Genomic DNA, 23931 nt, shown 5'->3' on the forward strand with positions numbered 1-23931 from the left:
ATGTCCTGGAACTAGCTCTTGTAGACCAGGATGGCCTCAAATTCAGAGATCAACCTGCCTCCGCCTCCCAAAGCTGGGATTAAAGGAATGCACCACCACTACCTGGCTAGAAACTGTCTTTAATATATTAAATAGAAATTCTTAACATTATAGCCTCTAAAGATAAATATAGGCGATATTTTGATAAATTTAACCATATTTATTGTTATTTCCCTTCATTAATTTGGGCATAAAGCATGTATGTGCTTACTGCCCTTTTAATAGTTATACAGAATTTTTGTAGGTGTATATCACTGACAGAATGCTATACCCAGTTAAATTTTAATTCCTAGGTATAATTGCTTGAATATATCAATGTGTCAAATTAACATGTTCAAAAATTCATACACAAGATGTTTCTTTGATTTGTTTATTAATACAAAAGTAGTATGTAGCAATTACTTATATTCATAAGTAATGTTAAATGTGACAGTTTGATTATTACATATATGCTAATTTAAAGATGAAACAATATGCTTTCTTTTCACCATCAGTCAGAAGTTTTGATCAGAATGTGTTGAGAAGATTGTTGAGATTATGAAAAGTTATGGGTAGAAATAGACACTGAAGTACTTGCATATATTTTTTCTATTGATTATTGTGCTAGAATACACCACATTCTGGTTTTTAAGGCACATAGGAGCTTTTCATGAACTGTTTTTGCATTTGTGGCAGTTATTTCTCAGGCTCCAAATTAATCACTATATATCAATACAAATTTACACTTATAAAAAGAAATGAGTTAAACAATACTTCAAACATAAATTGAAACTGTATTAGTAATATGATGACTATTTCTAAACAAAGGTCTATTCAACCACTAAATCAAGAACTTCTTTTGTGCAACTTGGATAATTGATGTGACCATCAATGCACATTGTACGAAATGGAGGTGATTCATTTGCCCTATTATATCCACTTATACATGAAAATTCGACATAGTCTCCTGATTCGGAATAGAGCTTCTGGCCTCTTTTCCATTTGTAAGTTATGTTATGTCTTTTCATGATCTCTTCTGAAATTACACATGGGTCTGAAAGAAAAATTTACCAAAAGTTTATTAATACATCCACTTATATATACTCACTTTTCAAGTCCAATTCCTTAAAATTTTGAAAAACCTGTATTAAACTATCACATAAATTTAGTGCATATTGGATAGCAAATGGTGTCAAAACAATGTTTTTAATGAGATAACTAGATTTCAACAAAAAGGATTCCTTATGTCAATTAAAGAATTCAAGACATTCAATGTTTTTGTATTTCTTTAGGTATTGGACAAATGTAAAAAATTTGAACCTTGGCCTATACATGATATTCAGACCTAACATTCAGTGAGATGAATATACTGAAAAATACTGCTCCTACTAAACCAAATCATAATTACTATCATAATATTCATCATTCAATCACAAAGCTATAAGTACAATTAGTTATTATTGTATTATAAATTTGATTTTCATAGTTTTAAAATTATACCTACCAAATTACCACACTGGATAAGTGACTAACCTGCTTGTAAAGCAGGTCCTACAACCACCACCTGGGACCCTGGCCTTCCTTACATTTCTAGAAAGCAAAAGGAGTTAATATTCAAGTTTATGCTGTCTCCAACCAATTGTTTAGTGCTACTATCCTGCCCTATAGTGCATCTAATCACACACTACTATAAAGGTTTAGACTTATATATCTTAATTAAAGGAGCCATTTTAGGGTTGGCAAGAGTTTTGACTCTAGAGGGGTTCCTAGGGGTCAAGAGAAATGTCCCCAATTAGGTCCTGGGGCAGCTGAGGAGAGAGAGAGCTGAAATGGCTAGATCCTATAGCCATACTAATGAATATCTTGCATATCACCATAGAACCTTCATCTGGCGATGGATGGAGATAGAGACAGAGACCCACACTGGAGCAATGGACTGAGCTCCCAAGGTCCAAATGAGGAACAGAAGGAGGGAGAACATAAGCAAGGAAGTCAAGGCTGCGAGAGGGGCACCCACCCACTGAGACAGTGGGGCTGATCTATTGGGAGTTCACCAAGGCCTGCTGGACTGGAACTGAAAAAGCATGGGATAAAACTGGACTCTCTGAATATGGTGGACAAAGAGGGCTGCTGAGAAGCCAAAAACAATGGCACTGGGTTTTGATCCTACTGCATGTACTGCTTTGTGGGAGCCTAGCCTGTTTGGATGCTCACTTTCCTAGACCTGGATGGAGAGGGGGGAACTTGGACTTCCCACAGGGCAGGGAACCCTGAATGCTCTTCAGATTGGAGATGGAGGAGGAGGGGAGTGGGGTATGGGGAGTTGGGAGGGGGAGGGAAAAGGGAGGCCTGGAGGAGGCAGAAATTTTTAATAATAAGATGGAAATAGAAAACACTATACTGACTGAGGTAACCCAGACCCAAAGAGATGAACATGGGATGTACTCACTCACAATTGGTTTCTAGCCATAAATAAGGGTCACGGAGTCTACAACTGGTCAACCTAAAGAAGCTAAGTAAGAAGGTGAACCAAAGGAAAAACATATAGTTATCCTCTTGGCTATGGGAAGTAGACAAAATTGCCGGGGAGAAAATTGGGATCTTGGGGGTGGGGTGAGATGGGGGTAAGGGGAGATGGGGAGAGAAAAGGGAGAAGGGGAGGATGGGGGAACTTGGGGAAAAAGGATGATTGGGATAAAGGAAGGTTGGATAGGGGAGCATGGAAGCACAATTCTTAGTTAAGGGAGCCACCTTAGAGTTGGCAAGAGACTTGAACCTAGAATGGCTCCCAGGAGCCCAAGGCGATGTCCCCAGTTAGTTCCTGGGGCAGCTGAGGAGAGAGAGCCTGAAATGACCCTATCCTATAGCCATATTGATGAATATCTTGCATATCACCATAGAACCTTCATCTGGTGATGGATGGAGATAGAGACAGAGACCCACACTGGAGCACTGAACTGAGCTCCCAAGGTCCAATGAGTAGCAGAAGGAGGGAGAACATGAGCAAGAAAGTCAGAACCACGAGGGGTGCACCCACCCACTGAGAGAGTGCGGCTGATCTATTGGGAGCTCACCAAGGCCAGCTGGACTGTGACTGAAAAAGCATGGGATAAAACCAGACTCTTTGAACAAGGTGAACAATGAGGGCTGATGAGAAGCCAAGGACAATGGCATGGGGTTTTGATCCTACTTAATGTGCTGGCTTTGTGGGAGCCTAGCCAGTTTGGATGTTCACCTTCCTAGATATGGACGGAGGGGGGAGGACCTTGGACTTTCCACAGGGCAGGGAACCCTGACTGCTCTTTGTACTGGAGAGGGAGGGGGAGAGGAATAGTGGGAGGGGGAGAAGGGTGGGAGGAGGGAGAGAAGGATGGGAGGCGGGGGAGGGAAATGGGAGGCTGGGAGGAGGCGGAAACTTGTTTTTTTTCCTTTTCTCAAAAAAAAATTAAATTAAATAAAAGGCTTGGACTAAGTGCTACAAAGTGGTTACCAAATTCTCTGAACCACCCTCCAGTGCAGCATCTGATCCCATGCCACTGTCTAGACAGAAGAAAATCATACTGATCACTCTCTTCTGAGGTTTACAGGAAAAATAACCCTTGAGAGGAGCAAATTTGCCCATGAAAGTTTCTGAGAAAATCTGCATCATCTTCTGTTAGCCACCATACACAAAGTAGGAATTTGACAACAATCACCCTGCACCCTGTGCTGTCTCTACCAACTCATATGAGCTAATAAGTGTCCCAGTTTCATTATAATTCACAGAAATTATAATGAAATGGTGGTTCATGTCATTCCCAAAGGTATTAATTACAAATAATCCATAGGTACTTCAATAAATTAACCCCTACACTGCAGCACAAGATACATCTCCAGAAGAAAAGTGTCCATTGATGTAGTGCATGAAAATATATTCAGACAGATGTGTCAAAAAACTACAAGAAATATGAAGAAATGAAGGGCAACAAACCTAAAAATAATAGGGATAGAAGAAGGAGAGGAACTCCAGCTCAAAGGCGCAGAAAACATATTCAACAAAATCATAGAAGGAAACTTTCCCAACCTAAAGATGCCTATGAAGGTACAAAAAGCTGATGAACACCAAATAGTTTGAACAAAAAATGTTCCCTGTCCATGTAATAATCAAAATACTGAACATACAGGACAAAGAAAAATACTAAGAGCCACAAAGGAAAAAGGCCCAGTAAAATATAAAGGCAGACCTGTCAGAATCATACCTGAATTCTCAGTGTAAATCATGAAAACCTGAAGGTCCTGGACAGGTGTCTTGTAGACACTAAAAAACTATGGATGAAAACCCAGACTATTATACCCAGAAAAACGTTCAATCACCATTGATGGAGACAACAAGGTAGTTCATGACAAAACTGGATTTAAAAAAAAAAACCTATCCACAAGCCCAATCTTATAGAAAGTACTACAAGGAAAACTCCAATTCACAGAAGCTAGTTGAATCAACAAAAACATAGGCAACAGATAGCCTCACACAAAAAAAAAATCCCAAAGAAGAGAAATACTCAAACAATATTTCTGAAAAATAACAAGATTAACTATTACTGGCCATTAATATCTCTTAATATCAATGGACTCTATTCACCTACAAAAAGACACAGACAGGATGAATAAGAAAACAAGATACATCCTTCTTCTGCAGATGAGAAACACACCTCAAAGACAGACATTACCTCAGTGTTAGGTGTTGGGAAAAGATTTTCCGATAAAATGGACCCAAGGAACAAGCGGGTGGAGCTATCCTAATATCTAACTAAATAGAGTTCAAACTAAAATCAATCAGAAGAGATGGAGAAGGACACTTCAAACTCATCATGGAAAAATATATCAAAATGAGGTCACAATCCTAAAAATTCTATGCCTCAAATGCAAGAGCACACAGATATGTGCAACATTACTAAAGCTTAACTCACACATCAAACTCCACACACTAATAAAAGGAGACTTCAACACCCAATTCTCCACAATGGACAGGTCAACCAGACAGAAATTTAACAGATAAGAAAGAGAACTAACAGATGGTCATGACTCAAATGGACTTAGACATCTATAGAACATGCCACCAAAACACAAAAGAATATACGCTCTTCTCAGTATCTCATGGAACCATCTCAAAAATTGGCCACATACTTGGTAACAAAGCAAACAGCAACAGATACCAAAAAATTAAAATAACTCCCTGTATTTTATCAGATCCACAAGACTTAAGTTAAAATTCAATGACAACACTTATGACAGAAAACCTACACACTCATGGAAACCGAACAATGCTCAACTGATTCACCCCTGAGTCAAGGAGGAAATAAAGAAAGAAATTAAAGACTTTTTAGAATTCAACTAAAATGAATGCACAACATACCTGCACCTACATGAGTCTTCAAAAGTAGTGCTAAGAGGAAAGTGCATAGCACTAAGTGCCTAAATAGAGAAAGTGGAGAAATCTGATACTAGAGACTTAACAGCACATCTGAAAGCTCTAGAATAAAAAGAAGCAGACTTACCCAGAAGTAGATGACAAAGAATATTCAAAATGAGGACTGAAATCAATAAAATGGAAACAAATAAACAATAAAAATAATCAATTAAACAAAGACCTGGTTCTTTGAGAATATCCACAAGATAAACAAACCCTTATCCAAACGTATCAAACGACAGAAATAGAATATCCAAATTAACAATATTGGAAATGAAAAGAGTCACACAACAACAGACACTGAGGATCAGAAAATCACTAGGTCATATTTCAAAAACCTGACCTCCACTAAATTGGAAGCTGTAAAAGAAACAGACAATTTTATATATAGGTACCACATACCAAAATTAAATCAAGATCATCTGAACAATTTAAACAGACCTAGAACTTGTAAGAAAATAGAAGGAGTCATCAAAAGCCTCCCAACAACAGCAAACACCCAGGGTTGGATGGTTTCAGTGCATAATTCTACCAGAACTTCAAAGAAGAGCTAATTTCTATACTCCTCAAAGTTTTCCACATAGTAGAAATAGAAGGAACATTGCTATAGAAACCACACAAAGACTCAACCAAGAAAGAGAATTGCAGAACAATCTCCATCATGATCATTGATGCAAACATACTCAATAAAATTCTGGAAAATTGAAGGGGAGGATGGGGAGAGCTTGGGGGAATGGGATGGTTGGGATAATGGAAGGATGGATATGGGGGCAGGGAAGTATATATCTTAATTAAGGGAGCCATTTTAGGGTTGGCAAGAGCCTTGACTCTAGAGGGGTTCCCAGGGGTCCAGAGAGATGTCCCCAACTAGGTCCTGGGGCAGCTGAGGAGAGAGAGCCTGAAATGACCCGATCCTATAGCCATACTAATGAATATCTTGCATATCACCATAGAACCTTCATCTGGCGATGGATGGAGATAGAGACAGAGACCCACACTGGAGCACTGGACTGAGCTCCCAAGGTCCAAATGAGGAACAGAAGGAGGGAGAACATAAGCAAGGAAGTCAAGACTGCGAGAGGGGCACCCACCCACTGAGATGGTGGGGCTGATCTAATGGGAGTTCACCAAGGCCTGCTGGACAGGGACTGAAAAAGCATGGGATAAAACTGGACTCTCTGAATATGGTGGACAATGAGGGCTGCTGAGAAGCCAAAAACAATGGCACTGGGTTTTGATCCTACTGCATGTACTGCTTTGTGGGAGCCTAGCCTGTTTGGATGCTCACCTTCCTAGACCTGGATGGAGGGGGGGGGTGGACCTTGGACTTCCCACAGGGCAGGGAACCCTGACTGCTCTTCAGATTGGAGACGGAGGAGGAGAGGAGTGGGATATGGGGAGTTGGGAGGGGGAGGGAAAAGGGAGGCCTGGAGGAGGTGGAAATTTTTAATAAAAAAAAATTAAAAAAAAACGTTGTCATAGAACCTTTACCCAGCAAGTGATAAAAACAGATATAGAGACCCACATCAGGGCAGTGAGCTGATCTCCCAAAGTCCAGTTGAAGAGAGGGAGGAGCAAAAATAAGAACAGAAGTGCCAAGACCAAGACGGGGATACCTACAAAGACAGACAACCTGTGCCAATGGGAGCCCACCAATTCTTACCTCACAGTGGAGTAACCAGTATAGGATCAAACTAGGCCATCTGAATGTAGGTGACAGTGGTATGGCTGGGGAAGACTGTGGGGACACCGCTTATTGTATGGCTTTTTGGAACCCATTCTCTTTGGAGGGATACCTTGCTCGGCCTAGATATAGTGGGGAGGGCCTTGTTCCTGCCTCAAAGCAATGTGCTAGAAATAGGTGACTTCTTACGGGACGCATTACCCTCTTTTAGGAGTGGAATGGGAGTAGGGGGAAATCTAGAGGGTGTGGAAGAGAGGAAGTAGTAGGAAATGGGATTAGTATGTGAAATGAGAAAAGATATTTTTTAAACAAATAAATAATAGTTCTGTAGGAATTCTTAGAAAAGGTCCACCAGAATCAACCTTATTGCCTCCTGGGAAAGTAAAGATAATACAACCCATAGATATTAGTAATGTACTGCCTTACATTAATAGGATGAATGGCAAGTTAAGAGATCATTTCAATATAAACAAAGAAAGCATATGAGAAAACTTGATATATCTACAAGGTTAAAAATGACTGAACAGAGTAAGCATATAAAAGAGAATAAAGCAGAATCATCAAATGCCATAAAAGGTAGGTACACTGGAAAATTGACTCTATGCATTGTTGGAGTTGCTTCCTCCAGTACCAGATAGGAACAGATGCAGACACCCATAGCTGTACACGAGAGAGAGAGAGAGAGAGAGAGAGAGAGAGAGAGTTTAAACTGAAGATCTCCATCAAATTCTTCACATGAGAGATGAAGTAACTGCACAGAAAAGGATTTGGAAAGATTGTAAGAGTCAGAGGGGATGGAGGACAACAGGAAAACAAGATCTTGAGAATCAACTAAGCAAGGCTTATGTGAGCTCCCAAAGACTAAAGCAGCAAACACAGGGCTATATGGGTCTAAACCAGGTCCTATGCACATATATTAAAGCTATTAGCTTAGTATTTTTATTAGACTTCTGAGTATGAGAATGACCAGATCTCTGACTCTTTTGCCTGCTCTTGGGATTCCATTTCCTGTTGGGTTGCCAAGTCCAACATCCATTAAAATGTTCACTTCATCTTATTATATTTCAATTTGTCATGTTTGGTTTTGATCTTATAAGCTTATTCTTTTCTAATGAACAGACAGAAAGGAAGTAGATATTGAGGGGAGGTGTTATGGAAAAGAACTTGAAGGAGTAGAGAGAGAGGAAACTATAATAAGGATATATTATATTAAAAATTATTTTTAATTAATAAAAATTACCATGTTATCAGCAATAAAAAGATATCCATTGTCTCTAATTATTTTTGCTACAGTATCAGAATTTGAATTATTATAATAATTAAGAAGATAAAATATATAATTATTGAATTAAAAGTCAAATCATTCTTACTTGAGCATTATATATTTCTATACAAGGTAAATCTTAAAGACTTAACCAAAATATGAAAATTGAAAACAAAACTGGTTAGGTAATTCATTCATTGTCAGTATACAAAATTGTCAATATTCATTGTTATTATATAAAAATCAGTTTCTTTCTATAGACCATTTTTTCCTGCAAATTAACAATGAAAGGAATTTCATTATCATTAACATCAAAAACTTAATCTAGCAATGAACTTAACAACTGAAGTGCAAGACTTTAACCATAACTATTGGTTAACTGGTAAAAAAAAAACATAAAAGACAAAAATGGAAAAATCTTCTATGTTAAATTTTTAGAAGAATAAATATCAGTATTAATATTAAAATGTACATATTTCAAATGCCAATTATTATACTCCATGAAACCCCATTGAAACACCAATACCATTTTCATACAAATGGATTGGGGACCCTAAAACTTCAACGGATGTACAATAAAATGTGTAGACAACTAAAATTTGAAAGAAAAGAAAAATCCAGGAGATATCATAATACCTTATTTCTTTTTTTAATATTTATTTATTATGTATACAATAGTCTGTCTATATGTATGTCTGCAGGCCAGAAGAGGGCACCAGACCTCATTAGAGATGGTTGTGAGCCACCATGTGGTTACTGGGAATTGAACTCGGAACCTTTGGAAGAGAGGCAATGCTCTTAACCACTGAGCCATCTCTCCAGCTTCATAATAACTTATTTCAGTATACACCAGGAACCCCTCAGTAGCCAGAACAATATGACACTGGGATCAACAATCAAGTGAATGAGAAAAGAGATTTGAAAAATTGAACAGAGTTTCCATGATATGTTGGAAAACTGTTGGCATATTCAATAAATGCTACAAGAATAATCAATATCCATATGGAGAGAATTAAAATTTGAATCCTATGTCTCCTTCTAGGCAAAAATCAACCCAAAGTTGATTACAGACATAAATGTAAGAACAAGATAGTAAACTACAAGGAAAACAACAGAAAAACTCCTCATTGGGTTAGGACACTTAATATTTAGATGGGATCCTAGATCACAAGGCAAAAAACAAACCTTGATGAATGGAGGCTATCACAATGAAATGCTTGTATATAGCAGAGAACATAATCAATACAATAATGCAGTGATAGCCTACAGAATTGGAGAAAATTGTTGAATTATTCATTGTCAGGGGTTTATAGTTGTTTCCTATCTCAAAAATACAAATGGAACAAAAGAAACTTGAAATCTACTAATGGGAATATGAGTCTGAGTAGTTACTACAGACAATAATATGGAGATTCCATATACTGTTGTGGTATCCCTCTTTTGATATGAACCCAGAAGAAAAGTAACCAACCTACTCAACTTGTACTTAAATGTTTATTGCACATTGCTATGTCATCTAGGATGGGATAACTGTCTGGGTCCCCATCAGTTGATGAACTTATATTTGTATGTCAAATATGATTTAGACATTATAGATAATTTTTATTATTTTAGTTAGAAAGAAGGCATTTAAAGATTTAAGTGAAGTGAGTCAAACATAGGAATACGAGTCCTTCATGTTCTTTCTAACACAATGAAAGAAAAACTAAAATTCCTCTAGACTGCCTGTCAGTGATTAGTAGAAGTTAGATCATTTATCATAGGGAAGGGGAGCTTCTATGAGGGACATGGACTTAATAACTGCAAGGTCTATACAGGTGTGGTATATGTAGAAGAGTGGCCCCTGTATTGAATGGTTTTCTGTGTCAAATAGAAACTTGACCCCAGCTGGAGTCATCAGAGAGGAAGGAATTTCAGTTGAGGAAATGCCTCCATAACATCCAGCTATAAGGCTTTTTCTCAGTTAGTGATCAGTGTGGGGGGGACCAGTCCATGGCAGCCCTGGCAGTCCTAGAGTCTATTAAAAGGCAGGCTTAGCAAGCAGTAAAAAGTAAACCAGTAAGCAGCATTCCTCCATGTCCTCTACATCAGCTCCTGCCTTCAGGATCTTGTTCTGTTTGAGTTCCTCTGCTCACTTCCTTTGATAATAAGTAGAAATACAGAAGGAGAAGACAAGTAAACTCTTTATTACCCAACTTGTTTTTGATAATGTTGTTTAATCACAGCAATAGAAACCCTAACTACAGCAGCCTCCACTTACTTATATGTTGCTTATTTATCAGGGAGTGGTACCCCTTGAGTAGGACTGGGCTGTGGCTTTGTGGAGAAGGTGTAGCCTTGTTAGAAATGTGTCTCTGGGTGGTCTATAGCATCCTGCTGACTTTAGAGTCAGATATAGAACTCTCAGCTATTTCCACAACACAAAGTCTGCTTATGTGCTGCCATGATCCCCCCACATCATAATAATGAACTAACCTCTGAAACTGTAAGCAATCCCTGCTTAAACACTTTCTTTTACAAGATTTGCTAGGGTCATGGGGTCTTTTCAAAACAACTGAACATCAACCGAGGCAATTGGTATGGAAATATAATGCTGCCCCCAAGTTTTATGGACATCAATTCATGTGAGTGAAAACACAATAATAAAGAATAAGTTGCATAATTATATTTGTCAGCTATTTTTATATAAAAAGAATCCATTAATCTTGTTTTCCTCATATGCTGATATTTGGCAGTGAAGCACTAAGCAACAGACTGCTTTTGATCTGTGAATGTTTTTTATTAACAGAAAAATATACATATCAAGAAACTGAATCTCCTATGATCTATGAGAAAGAGGTACTTACGTAAACATTTTGGTGGCTCAGACCACTCTCCATTTCTACATGTTATTATCTTGTTACCCTGCAGTTGGTACAAGGACTGGCACTGATATTCAACTGACGATGATGGTTCATATATTCGTAAAAGGAAGGAGGTGATGTCCCCATTGTCAATAGGTGGAGGAGGCCCACATTTCTCTGTTGAATCTAAGAATGACAACATTTGAATGATTTACAGATCAAATCAAAGTACAGGCTTAAACAGAACTAATGAAAGCACAGTTTAAACAAGACTTTAGTGATTTATGGCTACAGAAATGATTCCTTGAGGAAATTTCAATCATATAGACTCAGTGTTACAAGTTTTTCCTTCCTTCTTACCTAAAACACTTACTGAACTGGAGCAAGCATGTCTGTTCTGAAGACTTCCAGTGTTGGTATATGTCTTAACAGCTGCTAAGCATACAGACACTAGTGAAGTCAGGCAGGGTTTCTTGGTTTTAAGGTACTGGAGTATTCATTCATTGCTCTATATATTCCTAATCTTCAATATCATTTTAGAAGCATATTTATAGACAAGAATTTAAAGCTTTTAAAGTTACAGAAGGAAAATGAGGCTCTCCCGATTCCTCATAGAGATAAAGAAAGTATACTCTTCTCTTTGTTATACTTTTGCTAGTTACAACAGGAATTCATGTATATATTATTTTTAGTACGCAAAATAAGAAATTGAGAGTCTAGTTACGAGATTCAAGCCTCAAATAATTGCACAATGCTATGTGATATTTGTTTCTCTTCTGTACTTCTGATTGTGCTGCTGAGGTCACAGGAAAAGACTGAAATTAAGTACTAATAGATTGTACTGTTGAGTGAGATCACAATGGGAGCATCATGAAACTGAATTAAACTCCAACATTGTTTAGACAAAAAGGAAATGTTCAAGATCTAAACAAAATATTTCAGTTTGGAGGAAAATGAAAAAAACTGTTGGCTATAAAGCAGCATGTACATATTTTAGAGATGATTAAACTCAAACTAACAAGTCCCATGAAGGCAATGAAGATACATGTATTTAAACTGCTTAAAGAAAACATCTTGAAACATAACAACTTTATGAAATCACCATCCACACTGGATCAAGATCCAAAAAAATTAACTCTCCTTTTACCACCATGGAGGCCGTAGGAGGTGAAAGGAAATGAGTGTCAGCCTTGAATTCTATCTCCGGTGGAGCTAGCTTTTTTAATTAATGAATTTGACATTAATGAAGACAACAAATTAAACAAAGTATAGAGGATTTTTCTCCAACAGAGAATTTCTCATAAAAATAAGTACCAGAATTCATCACAGAAACAAATATTTTAATTAAAACTTTGGAGAAATTAACTGCTAAAATATTAGATGATCTTTCTTCTCATAAAATTATGTTTATCTTTGAGATAAAACCTAGCATTTGAGAATGGTGCTCAAGACATGTAACAAAAAATCCTAAAGGAGTCTTTAAGCAAGATTTGGAAAGTGGGAACCATAGATAGATTTCAAAGGTAAGTACACCCTCTAGTTTTTCTTTGGAATATAAAATATCTGCATCAGTAAGGGATGACAAGATGTAGCACAAATTCGAATTGGTCTTAACAATAAAAACCTGGAGTCAGATATCATGGTAATGCTAAAAGATCAGAGAAGAAAAGGAGCCAGACACTAGTTCTTACCTCTACTGAATTCTCGAACCAAAGTGGCGATCCTTTCCTTAAGAATCTTCAGAATGAATGCCCTATGTGCACTTCTCCTCTGGCCTTATAGTCCTCTCTCCGCCCAGCCATATCACTCCTGTATCCACCTCCCTAATCCTGGGATCAAAGGTGTGAACTCTTGTTTCTTTTTTAGACTAGTTCAGTCTCAAGTAGCCCAGGGTGTACTTGAACTTGTATAGATGTCTCTCCCTCTGTCTCCCAAGTGCAGGATTGAAGTTGTATGCCACCACTGCCTGGTCTCTATGGCTAATTAGTGCTGTTAGCTCTGCACTCTGATCTGCAGGAAAGCTTTATTTGATACAGCATGAAAATATCATCACAGGCAAGTACACAAATACCTAGGGTGACCTCAATTATAGGTTGTTAGGAAATTATCAGAGTAGTATGCTCAAACTATATACTCAAAATCAAGAAAAGAGGCATGTCAAAATAAAGTTTTTGAGAACTATTCCTCCGAAGCAAGGGGTAAAAGGAGAAATAAGATGGATAATCAAAGAACACAAATACAAATTAACAAAACAACATACAGCAGCCATACTAGCTTGTTTCACAGGCAAATGATCTGAATGCATAGCCTTGAGTGGTGGACTAGGCAAAGTTTCTCTATAGATATGATGTAAATTTATGCATCAAAATGTATAGATCATATTCAATAGTAAGTGATTACTTGAGATAATTTGGGGAATTTCTGTTCTTATAAAACTAAGTGTCGACATGTACTCATAAGGAATTCCCATTTTTTGAATTCAACATGTAAGAAATAATGAAATCCCATTGCTCCTTGCCCCTCATCACGTGCCAGGTAGAAGAGCTAGCTTCTGTGGTGATGAGAGTGGGAAAGCTGGCCCTGCTTCTCAACAGTTGTAGAGTTATCCCTACACCTCGACGGAGCAGCACAATAGAGCTGACTTTGTTGGTGAGGACACATATGAGCTGGTCCCTAGTACATGAGAGTAGAGAAATGGCCTCTCATTTGCCATGTGGTGGCATGGGTGAGGGAAATATGCCTTCCCTTCCCTCACCCCTTGACATCTGCACCAGGAAGAAGAATTGACCTTGGGTTCATGAGATTGACAGAGCTGGCCCTGTCCCTCACCAACTGCAGCAAGTGGGAGAATGTGACCCTGAACCTTGCCTGGACAGCCCAATAGGCCTGGCCCTGATGGTGCAGATATAATTGAGCCAGCTGGAGTGAATGAGAAAAGAACAGGCCCTGCCCCTTGATGCCTGCTGTACTGGGTGAGCTAGCCAGGGAAGTGCTGGAAAGTTCTCCCTGGTGATGAGGATGAGGGAGAGTTGGTGAGCTGACCAACACAGTTACCATCCAGGCTCAGACCCAGGTCTAAGAGTTGACCCATCTATGATCTGCTGGAGCACATGAAGAGGCCAGTTCTGTGGATCCAAACCTGCAGGATCTCCACGACACAGGGCAACAACAGGATATCTAAAAAGAGTCCCAGTGAGGGCCCAGTATCAAAAGATTAGCAGAAGCTAAGGGTCTCAACCCAACTAATGACTCATTTCAGTCAACACGAAAGAAAAAATATGTGTATTAAATTGTGTACTGAGTGACTCACTATGCCATGCTACAGCTTCCATGTTGAAATGTTTTTCTTTCTTTTAAATTTTATGTTATTTTATTTTGGGAGGAGATTGAAAGGGCAGGAGATGGATATGAAGGGACTGGGAAATGAGTGGAATCAGGATTATGGTGTATAATCCAGGATTATGTTGTATGTATTATAGTATATAAAAGTCTTTTTAAAGAAAGGAAGGAAGGAAGAGTGATAAAGAGAGAGAGAAAAAAAGGGAAGAGAGACGGAGAGGGAGGGAAGAAGGAAAGAAGAAAGAAGGAAGAAAGGGAGGGAGGGAGGAAGGAAGGAAGGAAGAAAAGGAGGAAGGAAAAAAGAAAGATAAGAAGGAAGAGAGGTAGGATGGTAGGAATGAATGAAGGTGCTGCTTGCATTTTTAGGTCTGTTGAGCTATAGAGAACAAGCACAGCTTTGCCATGTTTCTGGACCTGGGATGATAGGAACTCATCCAGGAGCTTGCCTGATGCTCCTAGTGCTGGGCATTCAGGAGTGAGAAAGGAATGGTGAAATGGGAGAGAGCAGGCAGAATGATTCTTGTGCTTGTGATAGAGGCAAATCTGAAGTGTCAAGGGTGGTGAGAACAGGCTGAGATAGATGCCCTGTTCCCCATGGGGCCATGATGATGTCTGGGCCTGAACTGCAGTCAAGGGCCATGACTCATTCTATGGCCCTGGTGAACCTCTGCGTTTCTGGGATGTCTTTGACTCCTGTTACCACCCAAAGCAGTGAGGATAGGGATGCAGAGTTGCCTGGTCCTCACTGGCTGCATCACTATGTAGAACTGGTCCTGTTACTTACAACCGCAGCACCAGAGATATCATGCCCTGCACATCCCCATGGCAGCACAATAGAGCTGTCCCAGGTAAAAGGGGTGTGGGTGAGCTGGCCCTGAAGATCCAAGAGAGGGAGAGCTAGCACAGTGATATGACACACAGTGGCATGGGCAAGGGAGAGGTACTCCATTTGCCCCTTTCCCCTGGCCCCTCACCACCTACTGCAGGTGGGAAAAGTTGGTGTTGGGGTCACATGAGTGGTAGAACTGATCCTGGCTCTCACTAGGGCAGCACATGGGAAAATGGGCACAATACCTCACCTTGTCAGCACACTAGACATGACCCTGTTAGTGGAGGCACAGGTGAGCTGGGCACGTGGGAGTGAGAGGATATCTGCCCCGACCCTTGCTCATATGCCATGGAGTGGCAAGGGTAAGGAAATACCCCCCCACCACTTCCCTTGGCAACTACACCAGAGAGGTGGGAGAACTAGAGCAGGCATATGATAACAGAAGAGCTGTTCCTACTCCCCATAGGACCAGCAATTCAGAGAGTGGGTCCTGCTTCTCCCTGGGCAAGGCAGTAGAACTGGCCCTGCTGATTTGAGTGCATGTGAGCCAGACCCTAGGGTGTGAAAGCAGGAACACTGGTCCCATTCTTTGATGGCTTCTTTGGTGAGCTACTCAGGACAATGCTGGAGACTTTGTTCTGGTGGTGATGATGAGGGAAAGCTATCAGGCTGACCAACCCAGCTACCACCTAGGACCATAAGGAGGACTACAAGGTAACCCATCCCAACATCCACCTCACCTATAAATTTCTGTACTGTGTGAAGGGGTTAAAACTGCAGATCCAAAGCTATAAGATCTCTGTGACACATGCAAAACTAAAATATCAAAGAGGCGTCCCAGTGAGGGCCCGGTATCAGCAGTGTAGCAGAATCCAGAGACCTAGAATCAGACCAATGACTCATTGCAAGAAACACTTACAATTAAAGGAGTATGGACCAAGGGTATACTATGTGACTCATTGGATCACACTATAGTTTCAATGCTGATATTTGATATTTGTTTTGTTTTTTGTTTGTTTTATTTAGTTTTTTGGGTTTTACTTTTAAATTTTGTTTTGGTGGGGAGGACGTCAGGACAGAGGGCAGATGCAAGGGGAAAGAAAGATGAGTGGGATACATGATGCAAAATCCACAAAGAATCAATAAAACATTAAAGAAAAGAAATGGGGAAATCAAACAACAAAGAAATTATATTTTACAATATGTAGATATTCTATTAAACTTTCCATTTGCATTTCAAAGTAAATATTTTGAAAATTTTTATCTTGCTTAATATAAATGTATTTTATGCATTTAATAGTCAATAGATAACTGAGTGATTTAAGATTTAAAGTGATTAATTTTTCCTTAGTGGAAATATTCCTAAAATGTGATAGAATCTTTGTTGAAAAATTTCCACCATAATTTCTCATTAAATTCACCAAGACAATTAAAACTTTGTCAATATCATTTTATTTTCTTACAGTTTGTTTATTAGCTTATCATTTAATGGCTGAGATATCTCTAGAGAGAACTTACCCCACATGCCTGAATTGCCAGGAACCAAAAATTGCCCAGAGGAATAGGATCAGTTCCTTGTTCAGTTATTATCAGAGAGGCTTCCTCCAAGAGCAGATGGGAGTGGGTGCAGAGACCCACAGTCAGACCTCACAGGGAGTCTAAATTGGAGGAGGTGGTTATTGGATACCTCACTTGGAGATCAGGGAATCACACAGAAGATGGGGAGGAAAGACTGTAGGAGTCAGAAGGGATGAAGGATCCCAGGAGAACATATCCCATTGAATATTCTCATCAGGTTTCACAGAAACTGAAGCAGCAAACATGGGTCCTGCATAGGTCTACAGTGGGTGCTCTGATATATGTTATGGCTTTTAGCATGATGCTTTTCTAGGCCTCCCACAGTGGTTATGGGTGTATCTCTAAAGCTTTTGCCTGCTCCTAATATTCTTTTATACCTATTGAGTTACCTTGTACAGCCTCAATATGAGGTGGTTTGACTTGTTTTATTGTATCTTGTTTTGTCCTGTTTGGTTGTTGTCTCTTGAAGGTCTGTTCCATTCTGAAAGGAAATGTTGAAGGAGTGGATCTGGAGAAGAGTGGCTATGTGGCGGAAAGGAGTGGGGAGGAGTGGAGGAAGGGGAAATTTCAGTAGGGATGTATTGTATGAAGGAAGAATCTGTTTACAGTTTTAAAAGAAAAAGGAAAAGTTAGAAAAGTGCTTCTCATAAGAATTGCTTCACTTGCCCAGATGATGGTGGTGCATTCCTTTAATCCCAGCACACGGGAGGCAGAGGTTGGTGGATCTAGGTGCCTTTGAGGCCATCCTGGTCTTTAAGAGTTAGTTCCAGGACAGCTCATGCTGTTACACAGAGAAACCCCATCTCAAAAAAAAATTAAAAAGAAAACCCGTCTTAAAAAAAAAAAAAGAATCACTTTGTCTTCACTAATGTACTAAATTACATTGTCAAATAAACAAACATTGGGAAATAGGGGAATATGAAAACTTACCTGTGCATTTTGGTGGTTCTGTCCAAATCCCATTTTGACATATCACTTCTACTTCCCCTAATATTTCAAAAGGTTTATTACATTCATATTGTATTCTTTCACCGGACAAATATTTATCAATGTGCTTTGTTACTATAGCAGCATTTTCCACATGTGGTGGTTCTCCACAGGATTTATCTAAAGAGAAAAGGAGAGTACCATTAGCTATTTGTTCATCTTGAGTATCCAATCAACACATGAGATTTAAAATGTATTTCTTAACAGATAAATAGATAAAGGTAATGTGGCACATTTACTTTTAAAAAAACCATGCACACATAAACACACACACACACACACACACACACACACATGAACTCACTAAATTTACAGGTAAATATATAAAACAAGAAAAGAGATCATTCTGAGTGAAGGAATACCGATCCAGAAAGACATATGATGTGTATTTGCTTACATGGATACTAACCATTAAGCCCATGATAGCTAAGCTACGGTCCATAGAACATAGAGGTTAGGTTAGGTATAGAGTAAAAGACCTGGGGAGAGAATAGTCTCCATAGAATGTGGAAATAGTGTATATAGTTATGGATGGAGAGGGAAGAGAAGGAACAGAATACAGGGAAGGACAGCTAAAACTATGAATCATTCGAGGGTTATTATGGAAACAAAACCAAAAAAACAGTAGAAATTTCTTAAAATACATACATATATAAAAACAATCTAAATGAAATAACCAAAACCATGGGGATATAGAGCCAAAATGGACAACTCTTGTCATCAAATGAAACTTCTGGTATCATGATTTGGTTACAATGAGTTGAATTAGTGCCCAAAGAGTTCACATGAGAACTTCCAAAATACCTAGGCTGTTGGCAAGACTAGGTTATTTTACTTAAACTGGAGACAAGGCTACAACTGTGAAATACAACACCTTCCCAACTCACTGAACATAGCACAGTCAAGCTGGTACCTACATATAGCACATTCAGTCCCACAGGCATCAGTGGTACAGGAAGGCATTTTGTATGCTAAAAAATTAGAAAAGAGTACGAGTTCTCTCTTCTCCCACCTCATATTCCTCTCTAGTGCTGGGATTAAAAACATGCACTATCATTGTCCAGCCTCTATGGTTAAGTAGTGTGGCTGTTTGCCTTAAAAGTCTAACCTGTCACCACTGCCTGGCTTGTATGGCTGACTAGTGTGACAGAGTAGTGTGGCCGACTAGTGTGGCTGACTTTGCACCATGATATTCAGGCAAGCTCTATTTATTAAAACACAAATAATATATCACTATACAAAATCCATAGCGATAAAAGAATAGCTCCACATGACATACTTCTATAATCATAGATCAGTGCCTTACTCAGCTGTCATCAGAGAAACTTTATGTTTCAGAAGATAGGAACAAATACATAGACCCAAGGACAAACATTATGTAGAAACCTTGGAACACTCCAGGTTTATCCTGGAATAATTCCATCAAATCCCTCCATGGCTCAAGGAACCATTCAGAAGAGGAGGTGAAAAGAGTGTAAGAACCAGAAGAGATAAAGAACAAACAAACATTCCATCTTCTCTAATCCTCTAGAATATTAGTATTGATAAACAAACAACATCGATGCACCCATGACACTGAGGCAGCATTCAAGAGCCTTTATGGGTCTGCAGTAGATGGAATTTTAGAGCTAAAAGGAGAAGGTGAAACACACCAACATCTCCAACCGAGAAGCTGTCTCCAGTTGATAACCAGTTGTAGATGAAAATTTAGAGTTCTGCAAGGAAGTATCACATGAGAAACAAACTACTCTCAAGGTTTACTGCATGAAACAAACTCAAAGACTGCTCTGGACATTCTTTGTCTCTTTACTGTCCAATTAGGGCTTTTCTTTTTCTCTTTTTAAACTTCATTTTTTAAATTTTTGCTTTGGTTTTTATTTTATTTGGAGTTTCCCTCTTTCTTTTACCCTTCAGGGCCTTTTCATACATATTGGGTTTTCCAGTTGAGTGTTTTATGGGATTCCTGGGTGTGTAAATGAGTGGGGCTCTGAGTCCATTATCAGTTTCTTGTCTTTTCTTCTGCTCTTTTCCCTCAGATTTTTTATCCCACTTTAGTGTGATTGTTTCACTCAATTATTGTTCTTTAGAAGGCTGTTTCTTTTCTAATGAAATATAGAAAGGAGATTTGTGCAGATGAGATAGTAGGTGGGAGGAACTGGGAGAAATCAATGGAGGAAAAGACATAATCAGGATATATTATGTGAGAAAAATCGGTTTCCAACATAAAAGAGAAAGCTTATTCCAAGAATAACTTAAGTATAAGAAAATGATGATCAAACAAAATAACTCTTTCTTTCTTTCTTTCTTTCTTTCTTTCTTTCTTTTTTCAAGACAGGGTTTGTCTGTATCTTTGGAGCCTGTCCTGGTACTAGCTTTTATAGACCAGATTGGCATCGAACTCACAGAGATCTGCCTGCCTTTGCCTCCCAAGTGCTGGGATTAAAGGCATGAGCCACCACCATCTGGCTTGAAAGGTGATTCTTAGCTATGTATTTCCAAATGTTAATAGCCTACAACATTGGTTTTCAAACTGATTTTGCCAGGAATCAGAGAAGGATATTAGAGTGAATTCAAGATCTTCCATCTAGAGGTTTTCTATATAATATCTCTAGGATGAGCTCCTCAGTGATAAATTACATTCATAAACCTAGTCCAAAGATATCGATGATTCTGGTCATGGAACCACACTCTGGAGACCATCTCTATATTAGCCATTTGGTTTTTATATCATGTTTTTATTTTAAAAATAAACCAAATTCATCTTGCTTTTAAAACCTAACTTTTGCCTACTTTTAAATTTTGCTACACTTTTTTTATCAGTCCTTTACATCTATAATAAATATATTTCGAAACTGTCAAACTAACTTTACATATCAGCTCTCCAATCCACGTGTGGTTAACACACGTCACAATTTTGAACTCATTCATATGATTAGAAGGTGCACATGTGAATGTTACTTGTTCACATGACCTATATGAACAGTTTTCCTCTCTGTGGGTAAAGAATTTTTTAAACCTGAATAAATGGTCACAATCAGTGCATGAAAGAAAAATAATATAGCGGGTTTTGTTTCCAGGAACTGTAGGATATAGAATATATGAAGGAATAGTTAGGTTCATAGAGATGGTAAATACTGAAGATTTCCTATTTTATTTAGGAGTTCATAATTGTAGATTTATGAAAATAAATGAAGTAGGAATGACATTGAATATAGAACACTGATAGTGATAATTCTTTATTTTCATTTTGGTGTCATTTTTTTTCTCCCATATGAAACTATGATAGATTTCTACTTTGTATGTTCATCAAATGTAAATTAATTACAATTATGATTTCAAAATGTTAGATCATATGTAGTCGTACTAGCATTGCTGTTAAAACCATCACTGGAGTGATGACCCTTTTGAATAGAATGTTCTAGAAGTTGGAAAATGTTGATAGCTCAGACTACATGAAGTGAAAATGAATAACTGGGCTCAAAGATCAAACTATGTTTTAATAGTACTGTGTTTGTTTGCCAGCATACAACAAAATCTGATATGCTAGAATTACAGTTTACTTTCTTATTTGTGCCATATATGTCTTGAATTACATAATCTATTACACAAAGTATGAAAACAACGCTATACTTCTGCAAGCTGGTGGCTGGGACCACTTTCCTCCTACACATTTAATAAATGCTGTTCAACAATTCCAAAGCCTTAAGAACAACTGTATGCCACCTCTTCTTCATGTTTATAACTGTCTAGTTCACAAGACACAATACCATGAAGGATTGAAGGTGGAGGTCCACAAAGAAATCTTAAAAATTATACAGTGAGAAGAACAGAGGGAAATGATTCCACATTGCAGTAAGTCAGAAACTCACTTGTACGTGTCAGCTCTATGTGTAGTAGTTCTAGAGGGAAATGTGAACATGGAAGATGTGCCAGCACAGAAGAGGTGGACAGTGTATCGTAAGTACATCTTCTGTTTCCTTGTATCTGCTAAATTGCTTCAATACTGAGCAAGAACTTGACAGAAACATGTCTTGACAAATCATCAGTGACAAAATGAATTTTAAAAAAAGAAATAAGAATCTCAGAACACATTGCATTTACTGTGGGGGTGGGAGACACTGAGGATTTTAACACCTGGTAACAAAGGAAACACTAACAACTCACATGGGTTCTCAACGACACAACGAGGTGGAGCACTCCACTTCCCCATGTGGCAGGTTACCCCGTGCTCCTCAGCCATCCTAAAGCCATCATCACAAACATAGCTGAGTGTAGTGCCGTGTTCATAACTTCTGGACTCTGCTGTGTCTCTCCTTTCTTCTGACAATCTGGGTAGTTTAATCGATCCGTGGTTTATTTCAGGGGGCTGAGAACATGGAATTTTCACTATTTGAAGAACAGAAATGAAATAATGAAGCACAAACAAAAATTTTACATTGGAAAATAAAAACAGTTTGGATTATGTCTCCACAGTTTTAATGTTAAGCCCTAGTTTTTCAATATCCTTCCCCTTCACTTTCGTTCTCTTCAGTACTTAAAGAAAGAATGTTATAAAATAAGCCATAGCTACTGACCAATGCAGAGTGGTAACGACTGCCACCTTCCGTCTTTGCACACCATCTCTTCTGTGTTCTGTAATACGTAATTATCTTGACAAAGAACAGATACTTTTTCTCCATCCCAATATTTCACTGTGGTTTCCAACACTTGGGCATTTGGAATCTGTGGTGGGGGAGGGCAGAATTCTTTCTCTACTCCTAAAAAAAATATTCAAAATTGGAGTTTTTGACAAAGATAGTATCTTTAATTATTGAAGTAATAATTTTAATTAAATAACAAATTAATTATGACCACATAATAATTACATATATTTTACTTTTCACCTGGTATAGCAATTTTCTAGCTATTCTTGTCCTACTTTGAATGGTTGTCATTGTCATTCACTCTTTTTTAAATCAGTTTTACAGAATTTTTATAAAACTTATTCCATTTTATTCTAGCCTTTATGATATTTTTAATGAATTTTAAGATTAAATATTTCAAATTAAGGTTACATGGAAATTTGAATATCTATGATCTAATATGTTGGATTAAATTAAAGGTCCTTAGAGAGTGTGCTGATGAAATTGATACTTACATTTAGTTAGAATACTAGTGAATTTTCTCATAGCTGTGACAAAATGCCTGACAAAGCAACTTTGGAAAGGAAGGGTTTGGCTTAGCTCATCATGTAGTGCAGTTATGGCAGTCCAAGTGTGGAGCAGCTAGTCATACTGTGTCTATTGTCAGGACGGGCACAGAATTAGTGCAGATGTTTGGCTTATTTTCCTTTTCATTTATTCCAAGACCCCTGATCATAAAATGATGCCACCTACATTTATGGTGCAACTTCCCACCTGAGTTTGTCCAAACTAGAAATGTTCTCTCAGTCATGCTCAGAGCTGTTTTTCCTAAGTCACTTTTGTCAAGTAAACAATAAGTATTAATCATTACACTTTGATAAAGAATTTTACATTGACTCTTGGTCAATGAGAGTATAGGGTGTGCTCACAAATGTTTCAAAGCATGTTATTCAAAATTTCAGCTTTCTGGACATCCTATTTATTGTGAACTGGTTTAGAGATGTGAAAACTGCTGGCATACATCCAGGATAATGAGTACTTAGTACTGGCATTAACACCCTTTTGAAAAGTTTTGTCTGAGTCACTACAAAATCAAGACATTTCAGATTCATCTTGCAGATTCAGAACATGACAGTGTGCTTTATTAGTGATTATTAATAATCTCTTTTTTGATCTCTGCTTATTTATAGTGGATGGAAGGACTTGAATGAAATGAGTGTTTGTGTAATAAGTATATTTTTTCACATTCTTTAAAAAACTAGCTGGCTGTACAGGAAAGAAAAACAATTAGCTCCTTACTTCATACTATAATCAAAATGAA

At 38.2% G+C, this 23931-nt stretch overlaps 1 protein-coding gene across 2 annotated transcripts in view; it reads right to left on the reverse strand.

The window, feature by feature from the left end:
* Positions 1-399: 399 nt before the first annotated feature.
* The window catches only part of LOC121445502 (complement factor H-like), a 69485-nt gene continuing 45953 nt past the window's right edge, over positions 400-23931 (reverse strand). For both annotated transcript variants that reach the window (XM_041647644.1, XM_041647637.1), the window contains exons 10-14: positions 22563-22745; positions 22153-22374; positions 17932-18108; positions 11259-11441; positions 400-1072 (exon numbers count right to left, since the gene is read on the reverse strand). In XM_041647644.1, coding sequence (XP_041503578.1) covers positions 849-1072; positions 11259-11441; positions 17932-18108; positions 22153-22374; positions 22563-22745 — 989 coding nt within the window. In that variant the 3' untranslated portion in view covers positions 400-848. The remainder of the gene's footprint in view (positions 1073-11258; positions 11442-17931; positions 18109-22152; positions 22375-22562; positions 22746-23931) is intronic.

This window comes from Microtus oregoni, unplaced genomic scaffold (genome assembly GCF_018167655.1).
Source record: "Microtus oregoni isolate MIOR12 unplaced genomic scaffold, Mior012 000003F_ref0000135, whole genome shotgun sequence".
In the NCBI taxonomy this organism is placed as follows: Eukaryota; Metazoa; Chordata; class Mammalia; order Rodentia; family Cricetidae; genus Microtus; species Microtus oregoni.